At 39.1% G+C, this 15,952-nt stretch overlaps 1 protein-coding gene across 1 annotated transcript in view; it reads right to left on the bottom strand.

The window, feature by feature from the left end:
- Positions 1–15: 15 nt before the first annotated feature.
- fam110b (family with sequence similarity 110 member B) overlaps positions 16–15,952 on the bottom strand; it is a 35,196-nt gene continuing 19,259 nt past the window's right edge. The window contains exons 2-4 of the mRNA XM_052615550.1: positions 14,376–14,467; positions 2,314–2,494; positions 16–2,231 (exon numbers count right to left, since the gene is read on the bottom strand). Of these exons, the coding sequence (XP_052471510.1) occupies positions 975–2,168 (1,194 nt within the window). The 5' untranslated portion in view covers positions 2,169–2,231; positions 2,314–2,494; positions 14,376–14,467 and the 3' untranslated portion in view covers positions 16–974. The remainder of the gene's footprint in view (positions 2,232–2,313; positions 2,495–14,375; positions 14,468–15,952) is intronic.

Below are 15,952 nucleotides of genomic sequence, written 5' to 3'. Positions count from 1 at the left end.
TTCAAACATTTGAAGTTGATGGCAAAAGTTGGCAAAATCAGCCATTTATTGAAATGAAAAAGAACTAAAAGTGAACAAACGTCTTGATGAAGTTTTTAAGTAACAGCTCAAACTTCAATATACCCAACATATACGTCATTGCAACAACAGTGTCATACAGATTTGGTCATTGACAAAGTCTCACACAGCCTTGTGCTGCAAGCCCAGAGAGGGAACGAACAGACAAGGTACTATGGAGAAACATAGCATACTCGTCATCACACTATGCTTTTCCGACAACTCTGAAAATTATATACATATTCTTACAGCATTTACACCTTTCGAAACAACAGTATTACAAAAATAATCAACCGCCAAACAGGGAACTTTATGGACGACAGACAAAGTGAAACCAAACCACATGAAGCTGAATGGTGTCATGATACTGCTGGAGATCTCGAGAATAGACTAAAACATGCTTCTGCTGCGTCTATTCACAGAGGTTTATTTACATACATATCGTATAATCATAAGAACCAGTAAAAAAAAAATTGACAGAAAGAGAGGATCAAAAGAAGTCTAAAAGACACTGTAGCTCTGCATTCATACAGATATGGCTTCCTGGCTCAGTGTGCCCAAGTGAAATAAGAAGCACCTGAAAGATGCTGGCATCAAAACATCTGACAGACAGAGGCAGAAAGAAGAAAAGAAAAAAGAAAATATGAGTTGTTCTCTGCACAGAGATGGCATTGACGCAACCATCTTTAAAGAGGCTTCTACATAAGATGCATTACCTTGAGGCTGCAAAGAGGCTGAGTTTAAGGAATTCTGCAGATTCAGAAGACTGCAAACACTGAATGCAAAAAGCGACTAAAAAGTGCAGTCAACGCAAAATGCTATGCCATGTAATCTTTCGAGATTTCAAAGACAGTGCATGGATTGCAAAAATAAGCAGGTACCAGTCCAAACCAGCTTGTGGGGGTCTGTTTCCTATTTTAGACATGGGAGACTTTCTGAGAGTCCCGCGCCTGCTTGATGCTGTAGAGCCACTTAATGACCCGGGCGTTCCGTTCTACAGCAGAGATGCCATAGGGAACACGCTCCCCAGCGTCGTCTTCTTCATCGGTCAGGTCGTCGTTGCTGTGCCGTGACTGCTCACAGTCCGAGCTGATCATGCTGGCACTACGGAAGTTGAGCGACACAATGTCAGAGTTCGCTCTGGTGAAGCTTTCCACACCTACGCTCTCCAGCTCCTCTGGATCTAGCCCACAATAGTTGAAGAACCGCTCCACATCTGCACCGGCCCGAGCATAGCGATCGCTCAAGTCTGATTTGGAGCGGTGAAGAGAGGGTCTACGGACCACAGAACTGCCCAACTCCAGCTCTGTAGCAGTGCTAGACAGTGTCTCTCTTTCAATGGAGCAGAGAGCATTGTCACATGCAGCCAAGGCCTTGGCGCTAGGCTTGGGCGGCAGTGGTGGTGCGGAAGAGCTGCTGCTGCGGGCCGCTCTCAGTGGCTTGCCATTGCACAGGAGCCGAATGTCTGAGGAGCTGTGGGAGGCGTGCAGCGGTGAACGCTCGTCATCAGCCTCACACGACCTCTCCTCCAGCAGCCTGCGACTCAGGTTCAAGTTGCCTCCCTGTGGACTGTGTCGACCTTGCGTGGAAGGTGGTACCTTGAGCGAGTCAGCAAAGGAACGACATCCCGGTTCCAACAGCTCGGACGAGCGATGTGGCGCCCAGCTACGTGCCCCGACTTTGTGCGACGTCCCCTTGGTGGGCCCATCGGATGAGGAGGAGCTGTTCAAGATGTTCTTCAGTATCTCCAGGTTGAGATTCTCCCGTTTGGTGGTGGTTGCGCAGGTGTCCGACTTGGCGTTGTTGTTGGAAGCTTTCAAGCCACATCCCATGCCGCCACTTCTCTTGACGGGAACCGGGCAGACGGGGGGCTTGGCAAGAACCTGTGGCTTGATGGGTTCCTGCTTAGCGTTGATGACCTCCTGGCTCTTCACGTACTTGGCCTTGTCGGCCTCGAGCCGCTCCACGGCGCTCAACCGCTTTGGGTTGGGCTCGGTCTGCCGGCGGAAGTAGTCAGGCCCCTTGTTGAGGATGCGGAGTGGGACAGCAGAGGCAAAGGCCCCACCCTGACCGGCGGGTTTGCTATCTGCCTGTAGAGTCTCGGTGGGCATCTCTGCTGGTCTCTCGGCGCCCGCCGTAGTGGATTCCGCAGTGGACTCTCGTCAAGGGGCAGCCTGGAGGCACACACATCAAGCCAGATGACCGGACTATTAATCCCGTCTCCACTGGCTGTCAGCAGTGAGGCCTCATACTCACAGCTCATTAATTAGCCCCCGCTTCCTCCACACAGCCAGACCCTGCACGGTGGAAAAAGAGAGCACTCAGATCCAGTCAGTGTAAGCACACCCGTCAGGCTCGGCCAGCTGGGAGGGAGCACTAGAGGATTATGGGGAAAAGCCTTGCCGCTGCTCCTTTGTTCCTGGCCAAGTCTGAGAATCTGAAACACACAAGGACCAACCCTGTTAAGGGAGCAGGTGACATCACATTCCTAGCAACAACAGGAAGAGCTATGACTCTGGTGTGCTGTTGGCCGATGAAGCACAAAAAAAACAAAACAACTAATAGAAACACATGCACAGTTCAATATCAGTGGAATTAATATAATTTAGGTGGTGGTGAGTGTGGGTGAGACAAACCTAGACTTTAATCTAGGAATATTTATGTAGGCGACTGTACTGTGGTCCCATTTGTATAACTGCGATTTATTTAGCAGTTATCCTTACATGAAATTCCTTTGTTTATATGATACCTTACTGTCCTTCATCTGTATAATCATCCAATAAAGCAATACTTTCATATCAAAATTATACTTATATATATTCGCATTCAAATTATTCTTATACAAATGCAAAGAAACAATGATTCAGCAAATTGTGTTTTATTAAAAAAGTTTTATTTTTGCAGTCAGAGAAATACAGACGTATGATCAGGGCTCATGTTTCTGCCAAATCCCAGAGGTTGTTTGCAGGGGGATAAAAAATTGAGGAGAGGAGGAAACACAAAATGGTGGAAAATTTTCCTGTTCTCATAAACAAAAGTAATTACAGAGGTTCTTGGACGAGAGTGTTGGTGCTGGCAACAATAGTTCTGGAAATTGCTATGATAAAGCATTTTAAGGCCCAACAGTCAGTTTATGACAAACTTCTGATTCTATCTAAGAGCTGCAGAGATGAATAAAAGATATAAACATCGGCACAGCCTTTACTGAGTCAGCAAACAAGAGGTCTCTCATTCGTGCTCAGGCCCATCACAAGCCTAAATCAAAATGTTGACCCTTTCTTGCTTTTATAGCTTGACTGTACTAAAAATAGTCTATTATTTCAAAAAATCCAGTCATATTCTTGTCAGGCTGTACAGAATGCTTTAATGATGTGACAGTGTATGCCATTACAAGGTATAGCTAACATCAAAATGTGTGAAACATTATCTTACAATCAATAATACCAATATCTGAGGTATTACACTCAGGTTTTTCATCATTTTTGTAATCACTTTAGTGATTACAAGCTCACTGGGGATTTTATTGTTGTATAGCAATCATTAAATAGAAAATTTAATTATGAAAACCCCCATTAGCAAGTGAACCTCACTGGACCTGAAAGCATTAAAAAAAATGTTCTGCCCAAGCACTTAAAACATCCCGAGAGTCTCTTTTGGGATAGACAGAGGCTTTTCAAAGACTTGAATATCAAAGGAGGAAGTATTAGACAAAACATTCGTATTAAAAAATCTTAAAAATAATAAAAGTATTAGGCTTTAAAAAGGACAATTCTGCTTAAGTTAAACTTCAGAAATCACACTGAAGGTTATGTGATTATGAAGGAAGTCTAAGAGCAAAAATACAACATGTATATATATACTGTATACTGTACACTCTGTATGCATTTTTTGCATAAAAATACAAAACATATTCTACTAGTAAATGCAGATGAATTATATGTGACAATCAAACAGTGATGGCATAAAAGCACTGCAATCAAGTAATATTAAGAAATTCTACCCATTTCCCCATTTGCAGAATATTGGCAGGGCAAAAACAAGCATAAACAGCAAATAATATACTTGGAATTTCACCTGGGATTTATCTAGACATAATATAAAGAGACTGTGATGATAACTGCGTTTTCAGCTCTTTAATAACACTATCAACAATGACTGTTTATACGTTTCAGGAAGTGGTCAGTGATTATGAGCCTGAACAGCATAATGGCAATGGGCCTTTCTCTTTAAACATAATTACAGAACACAAAGGAGTCTAAAACACGGGTCACACAGAGAGTAATAATTGTAAAAATCTCCCTAAACACCCCCACAGAGAAAAAAAAACCCTGTCTCCTTTAATCCTCTGTGCTGACTGCTGTAGCCCCTTCCCCCAAAACAGAGTAAGTCCAGCTGTGGGACTCCAGCCAACAGCCATCTCACATCATTTCATCTCCCTTCAAAGCCCTTCTGAATTATCAGAGCCAAAGACAATTCCCACAGCCTTCTCAATGCACCCGCTCACCCTTATCGTCCATGTAAGAACAACACTTTACCTCATCGCACCAACCCTGTGAGTTGGCCTGCTGAAATTAAACAGTGATTTGTAAAACGGATATTAGAACGACTTGCTCCAGGATCAGTAACTCAAACAGGCCTGCATCTTACATACGGAGACCTCTGTATGTGATCCTGTGCTTATGAGAAACATACACGTCATGCGTATACTCCAATGAGTTCTGTTGCTTTAAATGGTAAAAGCTTTACAATAAGGTTTGATTTGTCAACACTAGTTAATGTATTAACTACACACGTGAATATTTCGTTACTACGTATGAGGTTTTTACCATTTCCTATGTACATCTAGCATACTATAAAGCACATAAAGAAGTGCATTTCCCATTTTAGGAATGTGTTCTCAGCTGTATAAGTGTTAAACCAAGTAAACCTCGGATCATAAAATCACAAAAACACGTACAGAAAATACGCCACATCAGCTGAGTCATTTGGCAATGTAGCAATAACGCCATTAAATCCAGCTTGTTGTCTGAGAGGCAAAACTTTTTTTTTTTCTTCCAAACACATGATGATCACGCGAACAGTTCTTTTGCAGTTTAAACAGAAACTGACGGGGGGAAAAGCTGCTTTGAGGCCACATGACTGACTTACAACAATTTAAATGTCCACGTTACTTCTAGATTCACAAAGGTCTGTTGCGTTTATCAAGTCTGAGATGATATTAAGCACTAAGGTCCCATTGGGCGTATTGGCTTACAAAGTCGTGTAGAAAATAAAGAGAAGATCAGATTTCAGCTAAAATCCTTTTATCACATTTGCCTAAAGGCTCTTCATCTAGTAACATTTCTCTTGAGAGGAGAGCTACAGAACGATCCTGCTTCACAGCAAAACCGGTTTTTATTAAACCTGCTTTGCCTGTGGTGTCAAAATGAATGCATTGTTATTGAAAAATATAGAATAAAAACACTACTGTGTAAAAGTCTTAGGCCACTAGTATTTTCACCAACAAATTTTTTTTTTCTTTTAAAGTTTTAAATTTAGTTATTTCTATCTTTTCCTGTAGTGTGTCAGTAGAAAATATATTGTTTCCAAACATCCCTTTTGCTATACATTGTAATAATCCTGTGAAATGGAGAGTTGTTTATGTGAGAGAACATCTGTAACTTAGTCCAAATTAGGGGAATTGTAATGTTTCATAATTTATTTAATCATGTAATTTTTTTTTTTTATAAAAAAAAAAGTTTTTTGTTTGTGTATGCTTTCAATAATAGTATTGAGAAAGAAAAAAACAAAAATCGTCAAAATCGGTATCGGCAGGTTATGCTAAAAAAAAAAAAAACGAAATTGGAATTGGCCAAAAAAAATTGCTATCAGTGCATCTCTAGGTTTTTCTCTTTTTTTTTTTTTCATGTGTGGAGCACTGGCTGCTGTCAGACTGCTTGTGCAAACAAAAATCTCACTGGATTATAACATTTAATGGCAAAAATAATGTTTGGAAATGTAAACTGATATTACAGCACACTACAGCAAACGATAGAAATAACTGACTTAAAACCTTTTTTGGTGAAAATACTAATGGCCTTTTCCACAGCAGTGTATATATCTCATTTTCTAAACACATGTACAAAATAATTTGTTAATATTATTTGTAAATAATACATAGATTAATTTATATTTTCACATGTGAAATAATATTTATAAAATAAAAACAATATTTTTATAAATAATTATTGTATATCAAAATATCTTAAGTATCCTTATAAATATAATTTTCTAAAAAAAAAAACACACACACACAAATGACAAAAGCATTGTCATAAAAGCACATATGCAAAGAAAGTTGATTTGAGATTATCTGAAGAGCATCTTGGTTGTAATGGAAGCAAGACATTTGGACCTGACTGTATTATTCATATGTTCGCAATAGTTTCATAAGATTACACCACAGCTAGCCATGATGGCACAGAGCTAGAAAGAACGAGAGTGTCAGTGTGTTGATAAACTGCTATATAAGCAACAGATACTGGTGTCCATCTGTTATCTGCTCACACCAGCAGCAGCAGCAGCAGCACGAGGCTGTGACATTAGAGCTGCTTGTGTGCAGATGAGCCCCGTTCCTCAGGGAAGAGCAGCTCATTGGCTCTTTCCTCCTGTCACTCATCAAGACGTGGGACCAACCTCACAGCAGGTGTGCGTGAATGTGCCCAAGCCCCTGTTACATAATAATAATAATATGATGTATAGAAGCTAAAGACCAGCACAGCACAACAGCTTGACTATAAGGACACATTACAGAGAACAATCTAATTCCAATTGGACTTCTTTGTTCTCTGTGACAAGCAGGTGTCAGAAACTGACAGTTACACAATGCTTTGTGTACCAGAGAAACCACGGTTAAGAGGCATTTCTGGGTTTTCCATGCCATTTTTTACACATTGGTCTGAAGAGGCAAATCACATAAAAGAATCAGACTCAATATTTCTGACAAACATTCAAGTTAGTCAGGCCTTTAGAGTCTACCATTCTGCAAAAACAAATACAAGCTTAAAGGGTTACTCCACCCCAAAATTAAAATATTTTAGATAAAAAACCGGGAGGCTTGTGACTGTCCCATAGACTGCCAAGTAAAATACACGTTTAAGGTCCAGAAAAGTATGAAAGACATCATCAGAATAGTCCACCTGCCATCAGCTGTCATTTTTAATAGAAAAGAAAACAAAAATAATGACTTTATTCAACAATTTGTTTCCTCTGTGTCTCTCTGCATCACCGTAATGCCATTTTCTGTTTCAGCAGCGACACAAGGACATGTTTTCTATGTGAGTTTATGATTTGATCTGAAAGAAAACAGCGCATCCTTGTGGCGCGGGTGACACAGGAGAACGTACGCTGCCTGCATTCGGCTCATATTCTCCAAAATGGCACTACAATGATACAGAGAGAGACAGAGAGGAGATGAATTGTTGAATAAAGTCATTATTTTAGTTTTCGTCTCAATCAAAAGGTATTCTTATCGCTTCATAAACTACGGTTGAACCACTGACGGCAGATGGACTATTCTGACAATATCTAAAAAAAAAATTCTGGATCTTGATATTGGCCGCATTTCCACTGTCGGGCCAGTGCGAGCCAGTGCTTTAAATGGGCCAGCCGGGGCTAATAGCATCAGACCTGTAGCACCGAGGCCAAAATAGTACAGCGTTTCCACTGTAAGGCCAGAAGCTCCGCTGCACTTCACTAAAACCCGCCCTTTACACGCCTCTCAGGAACAACGTCATGCAACCGCATCATTTCACCAACAAAGAGAGATATCAGAAGACTTAAGAAGTAGAGATCGACCGATATGGGTTTTTCTATAGCCGATGCCGATGCCGATGTTTAGAGGTCAGGGTCAGCCGATGGCCGATATGTGCTGCCGATTTTTAGGGCCGATATCTTGGAGTTTTCCCCTTGATTTGCATGCTAAAATGTCACACTAATAATAAGTGGATGCACAACACATTTTTTCTAAACCTATCATAATTTATTGAGCACTGACTTGAACCATCTCTTCATTAATCTTAATTTAGTGCACTAAAATTAATAAACTGACCAAGTATTAAATATATAAAACAGGTAATATATATATATATGTCAATCATTTACATAAAAGTTTTAGAGCATTTACATTTATCAAGTAGAATTTTTCAAGTTTGTTGGAACATAAATGTAAACTTAAATATACATTTAAATAAATACAATTTTAGAAATAAAAATCAATTAAACTGAAAAATATAAAAACATAAATATATAAAAAATAAATAACAGTAGTGCTGCAAAGACACTAGCAACCAGCAACATTTGTGTTTGGTATAAATGACACAGAACATCTAAAGTGCATTCTAATTTCGAACTTACATCGCAGTCTGTTCATTATTAAAATAGTCAACCAAACATTTAAAAAGTTACACTGGTCAGTTTAAATACACCCTATACCGGTCCTCTCTGCTGTTTATATTATAGTTTTAAATAGTTTTAAAATTTAGTTTTAAATATGATAGTTTAACATTCAGATACATTGCGAATATGGAAACATTTGGATATGTGCAGAACGAGACGTGAGCAATAACCTCCAAATACATCTAGTCAAACCCGCGCTCGCTCGTCCTCGTATGGACTTAGTGCACATGGCATAATATCTTCTTTTTAACATAATAATAAAGACTTCTCATCTCCCAGTCTGCTGTGATGAAGTGAGCAGTTATCATCACAGAGCTCTCCGTCCCCCTGGACGTCCATCTGTCTGTCGTGAGCGCAACAAAGGATGCTCGGGATAGTTCATCCACAACTTTTTTCTTCTCCTGTTCATAAAGATCTGGCACAATCTTTTCACTCTAACCTCTTTCCTTCATCATTATATCTGACAGGGAAGCCAAAATGTGCGGGGCGTTCAAGCTCCTCCGCTCGGCATTATCACTAAGTGTGGACTGAACATGCGCAACTTTTTTTTTTTTTTTTTCATAAATCAATCCGCGGGTCACGCGTATGCCGAACTGAAGATATTGATCTGAACGGATCACGGATCAATGATGATCCGTTGCACCACTACTATAGTGTCATTTGAAAACATTGCAGTTGCGTTTCAAAATACAACAACGAGCACCACGAAACCATTTAAAGAGGCGCATTCAGCGGTCTCCTTGACAGGAAACATTCAGCAAAGTAAAATGAACTCAAACGTATGACGCGCTCTCTTCATTTTATCAAACGATCATAATCACATTTATTCATTTTACAGTCCTGCTACTAGCATTTTATTAATGCTAAAACCCCTTTAATTCAGGTGAGAAAGCTTTTTTTCCAAGTGGCTTTTGCACATAATAATAATACCGCTGCAGACGCATTTTGCATTATTAAGGTTATTGCTCGACCGTTAATTTAAACGACGATCGATCATGGAAATGATCAAATATTGACATCCCTAAATACAAATGAGTTGGATGGAAAACTGGTTATTGTCTGCATCAAACCATGCTTCCGAACACATGTGATTCACCGTTCTGGGCAGCTCCAGGACGTCTGTCTCTCAGAGCGCGGTGCTATCTGTGAGCGGGGCGGAGTAACGGAGCCCTCAATCACGCTGCAGTGTTTGTAAGAGCTGACAACTTCTCCACCCCATTTACAGAGTGAAATTCTCTGACTACCTTTATCTCGCAGGTCTGTTGTTGAATCTTCCAAAAGCTTCACATGCAGTGGCTGCAGCAGCACTTTCCACCGCGCCAATAACACGGGGCTGTCCGCCGACGTGCCTGACTTTAAATCGGCGCTACTAAACACGGATATCGGCCGATGCCGATATATTAAAAAATGACAAATATCGGCCTGATATATCGGTCGACCTCTATTAAGAAGTCACTGGAACTAGCGCGATCCCAAAACGAAGACGATAAAAGCGGCCATTTGTTTGCATGCTTTGTTAAATATTTAAATCCTAAAGCCTGTATATGTTACTATAGTAAGATGATGCATCATAATTAATTAATTTATCAGTATTGAAAATTTGTCACAGAAATAATGCATTATGAACATTCTTATTCAGTTGAGTCTGTTTCTGTTTATTTGTAGTCACAGTAGCCTATATACATTACATTTAGAAAGAATGATAATTTCTATATTTTTATAAAAGCTCCCGAACAAAAAGCATTATTAAATTTTTATGACATAGGAGATTTATGACAGATAAAATATGTTACTAAATAAATACACAATTGTGATAGAGAATAAGAAGCTGACTTCTTCAAGGGGTCACATTTACCATGTTTACTATGGTAATGTTTATGCCTAGCATGCATAGTATTTTGCATCGCTTATAAATATTTCTGCCTTGTATGGCGATCATAATCCACATTGGATCAAGTTATTTCAAACACTTGCTACTGACTGAAAGTGAGTTTTGAGCTCAACTTATTTTAAAAAGTCTTTAATGCTGGTGTTAAAGCTGTTATCTTTCTGAAATGATCCGCAGCACTGAGGCTCTCCAGATGCGGAGAAACTCCACCTTTGTACAGAACGTCAAAGTTTTCGTCGGGCCAAAAAACCCAGCCTGTTGGCCCCGAGGAAGCACCAACGAGGTACAATCAAGCACCAGAAGTCACAGTGGAAACGCGACTGGCCCTGGCACGCACTAACATGCCCGCTTTAAGCCCAACAGTGGAAACGCAGCTAGTGTAACTTACTTGGCAGTCGATGGGACAGTCACAAGCCTACCGGTTTTCATCCAAAATATCTTAAATTGTGTTCCGAAGACGAACAAAGTTTTTATGGGGTTTGGAACGACATGGGGTTAAATTTTCATTTTGGAGTGGAGTATCCCTTTAAATTCAAAGGCCAGGATTTAAAGAGCACAAGAACAGTACCAGACATCCCGAAAATCCCTAAACCTCAAACACTGAAGTTCTGAAGAAATGTCAATGCGTCACACATCAAGAGCCACAAATCAGTCTCTGGCATCACTTCCAGTTCACAATCACCATCTGACATTGCCTCTGCCAAAATATCCAGACAGAAGACATATTTGTCTAAGACACTTTAATTTTATATGTGATGCTGGCACTGAAGGGCCCACAGCGTTCTCAAGGATATTTGTGCTCTGTGATAGAGGAAAGGCTCTAAAAATAAAGCCTAAGGTAAATAGCGAACCTATTAAAAGGTATCATTCTGACATCCAGACCAAACACAGGATGTACTGTGCTTTGTCTGGGGATACCTGGCAGGCACAGGTAGAAACAGTGCATCTATTCTGAGAAGGTGCAAAATTTGGCCTTTTATGCCCCAAGACTGCAGGTGAGGATTTCAAAGCACAAGCCCATTTGTCTGTATTCTTCCGAGACCAACTTCAGTTTTTAGCACATTTAAATGTTCTCTCTTCCCTATTGGACACCTTCTAGGAATGCCCTTTAAACCCCTTTCAAAGGTCATGCTAACAGAGAAGCATTTGACGCTTGGAAAGTGTTCATTTTGGACCCTGGCTCCATGAATTCACATTAAGAAGAATACAAGTTAAGTGGAATCTCTTTAGATTCAGTAACATGATACTTTTCTGATTAGAAACAAGCATCAACAAATATTCTGATTAGAAACAAACAGCAAGTTTTTGAACAGTAGTGTACATACAAAAGTGGGGTGTAAAATCAATCCGAAACATCCTGAGAGAATAGTTGTGGGTGCTTGTGCGGTAATCAATAAATAACTGTGAGTTCATGAGAACAATGTCAATCTAGTTGGTGTAACTGGATGCTAGGGACATTAACCCAGACCGAGCTTCCTTTAATGCCAAGCCATGACCCAGATTATCCTGTACTAAAGCTCATGGAACAAAATCTCATCTCTCATGACCTTACTCTGGCGCTCATCACTCCCAAAGCTTAGGGGTTTTGATCACTCGTAGAATAGTGAATGAATAATGAATGGTCACCATACACTATGAGAAGCCCACAGTAGACTCATCAATTAAAAAGTGGATGCTGTCCTCAATGAACAAACCCTGAGCTCTCGTGCACTTAATGTTTTATCCATCCCAGATACGGGTAATATAAACCCGTTAGTGCTACTCAAAGAGCAATGAGAGGACAGCAGTGACGGAGAACTGAGGATAGAAAGCCTTACTTGGCTAGAGATCCTGAAGCTGTGGACTGGATCACTTTACTGTCTGCGTATATGTTAACATGATTCATTGTGGGGGAAAGAAAGAACAGTAAATAACAATGAAAATGCATTTTTTTAAGTAATCTAAACAAAACATCAATATTTTTTAACCTGTTAGCCAGCACCCCCCATTATGGGACTCACAGATGAAAGTGCTCTACCAAACTGTAATAGTTTCCTACTTCAGTGTGTTACAAACATAACTGTGGTGTCTTTAGAAAGAAGACCCTTTGGGCTTCACTTTTTATCAACCAGATTTTATAATGCTCAAAAATATTAAAAGTTATAGACACTGAAGTGTCTTGAATTTTTTTTACCACTCTTAAATACTTTTTTATTTGATATAAAAATAGATGAAATGAGTCCTGGAGAAATCTAGAAAAGTAATGGGTTGAAAGCCACATGTCTCATGAGTTTCTATTTCAAATCTGAATAAAATATAATGAAAAATGAGACTCCTGCAAATATTTTTATGAGACTATGTCTACACCCCCCACCCCCTAAATATAAGAAAATATATTTCCCAACAGTACTGAAGGCTTCTACAAACTGCATAGTTTTTTTCAATTATAAAACACTAGACAGAAACGTAGACATCATATAAATGATTTATTTGAGCACTAGAAAAATACAATAAGAATAATTTGAGTAAAAAAAATAAGAATAATAATAATAATAAAAAAAAAGATTTAACTTTGTTTGTCAATTACAGAACTTCCTGAGATTGCTAAAAATGCATCTTTTACAATGAATTACGATGCAAATAAGTGATGTGATGATGGCCACTTATGCATATGGTAATAACACAAATGTAAGTAAATAATCCACTCACTCTATTCATATAGACTCGTTCAATTTGATAGCCGTGATCATACAGTGATGGCGAGCTGATTTGGGCTGATTTACATTCACATTCAACATAAAACACACTCTCACATTTATAAAAACTGTCGAAAATTATAAAAAAAAAACAAAAAAACAAAGAAAAAGACGATCGCTGTAAGTTCCGCCTCTACCAGCTGACAGGTGCGTCAGAGCGCGTCACATGCTCCCAGGAGGGAGCGGCAAATTCAAATAAACTATCTTCAGCCTATTTTTCATTCATTCTTTTTTCCGCTGGATCACTTCATTCTGTTTGTGACACTGTACGCTGCAAAACCATGCCGTGTTTTTACTACTAAGACGCAGTTTCCGACCGTGTGTTATTCCATGACGGACGCAAACAATTCTGTCGCTGAAGAAATGAAATGTAAACAAAGGAATTATGATCCATATTACATCGTTATTGCTTCGTTGGACTAAACTTGCTTCATGAGATGTCGTTCAGTGAACCCTTACCTTCCTAACTGAACTGGGATTTACAGCTGTGGATGTGTTTATGACTCGTTATTACGACGGATCTGGTATGTACAGCGTTTTCTTTGCTTATTTTTTTATGTTTACTGCTTACACAAATCTAGCAAATACAGTCTTTATAAGCTTTCCATTGAAAAACAGCGATCTGTCATCGATGCTTGAGGCTTAGATCTTTATAATGATACATAGTTTGTCAAGATTAAATTAGTCCTGTTTCATTTAATCTATTCATAATCACTGACACGTGCGACGGTGAGAGGCTTTGAGGACGAGGGCGTTCTGGTGCAGGTTAACAGGTTTTAACAAAGGTCCTGAAACTAAGGTAGTGTGATTAAAATGAGGAATGCAACCAAATCATGATGCGATTACATTTTAATGGCTTGTTAGCGAGTCTGGAACACCTTGACTTCATCATTGCCTTTACCCAGATGACCGCACTGAGATCTGCACTTCTGAAGGGTTGGGAATGATCAAAGGGAACGTTTCGGCTTGTACACCCCATAAGCTTAAGTGGAAATTACATGGGAAAAACTGATCCTGCACTATAAGCTGCTCCCTCAAGTAACTCATGTTTTTCTGTGAAGGAACATCTGTTAATGCACACAATAACAAACTCAACACACTAAAAGGGCTTGGGACCAGTACTGTGGATAACATATGAAATATTTGTTGGTTTATAAACAGAAAGTTGGCGGTTGTTTCAAGTATTGTCTTTGCAACTAGTAATCTAGAAGTTATTCTGGATAGAAACAAAGTTAGTAAATAGTAAATACGTAACAAACCTGTGTGTGGCTCAGGTTTTAACAGGCTCCGAGCTGCTGTCTGAGCTGACCTTGTCCTCCAGCTGCTGCAGGTTATCAGTGGGGGGTGATGCCTGGCAAAGAGAAAACAGCAGGTAAGATGCTACCATCACAAATCACAGTGAACAGTGAATGTGTTTTTTGTTTTTGTTTTATTAAATTAAAATTAAATTAAATTTATGCATTTAGCATAAGCTTTTATCCAAAGCGACTTACAGTCTATTCAGGCTATCAATTTTTACCTATCACGTTCTCCCGGGGAATCGAACCCCCAACCTTGAGCTTGATAAGCGCAATGCTCTACCAATTGAGCTACAGGAACACAAATCTGTATTATTGTTCAAATCTGGTATTGTCAGCCTGCTTCAGATGGTGGCCTCTTGCAAACACGTCTGACTGTGATTGTTAGGGCATTAGCAGTGGAGAGTGAGTGAGGAGTGTTTGCATGATGAGCTCACAGTGTTTCTTCCCTTACACTGTGTAAATGAATCATCATGACACTACAGAAAGCAGCAGATGTTGGAACTTCACTGGCTCACATGACTACAGTTTTTCATTTCATAGGGAAGTTCCTCCCGACAACACGGACATTCATGTAATGAGAAAACCCTGGTTCAATGGTGCAGGGCTCAGCTACTTAATGAAGCATTAACCAAATTATTACCTCATTCAGCATTATGGCTAGTATACAACATAATGGCAAAACTCAGATTTACAAAATATTTTTTTCTCAGACTTATCAAGACACACAGATGAGATGTCAAACAGGCCTATTTATCATCATCCCTCCCTAGAACATTCATCATAGGGCACAGTTCGTGTGATTAATGATATGAAGGTGCTGAAGTCACATTTACAGTCAGCTCATTCCTCCATACATTGCACGCACTTTGAGTTAAGACTATGAGACTTACAGATCCTTCAACAGAATGCAAGACATCTACTTTGGAAAGCTTACAGAAACAATTAAGTGGATAACCAATGGCTCTCTGTATTTCCTGGGTGTGAGATGGAGGATATGCCTCACTGGCACAGGTCCAGACGCATGACATGAGTAGGTTTCTCACAGGATGTACTAGAATGCAAGATCTCTACTGGCAGTGTGTCAGAAGGTGCGCCTGGTTTTGGTATGAGATAAGGAGATAAGCAAATATTTAGCAACATATGTACTTTCTAACAACAAATATATAGGCCTACCTACTTATTTAAAATATGTATCTAAATAAATGTACATTATTATTAAGCAAATTACAAATACTTATTTTTATATGCATTAACATTCATTTATTTAGCAGATGCTTTCATCCAAAGTGACTTATAAATGAGGACAACAGAAGCAATGAATCCAACAGAAGAGCAATATGTAAATTGAATTAGATAAAATATATAAATAAAAACATATTTTAAACTTTTTAAATGATTTAAAAAAGCAAATAAGAAAAAAATATTTAATTATACAAATTATTAAATACTTAAATGTAATTATTATTAATAAAGTAATAATACTTATAATAAGTATTATTATTATTACTGCACAATATAAAAATAATAATTTACAT

The sequence above is a fragment of the Carassius gibelio genome, chromosome A2, assembly GCF_023724105.1.
Source record: "Carassius gibelio isolate Cgi1373 ecotype wild population from Czech Republic chromosome A2, carGib1.2-hapl.c, whole genome shotgun sequence".
NCBI lineage: Eukaryota > Metazoa > Chordata > Actinopteri > Cypriniformes > Cyprinidae > Carassius > Carassius gibelio.
Note: the sequence above shows the minus strand (reverse complement) of the source record. Positions and strands in the feature narration are given on the sequence as shown.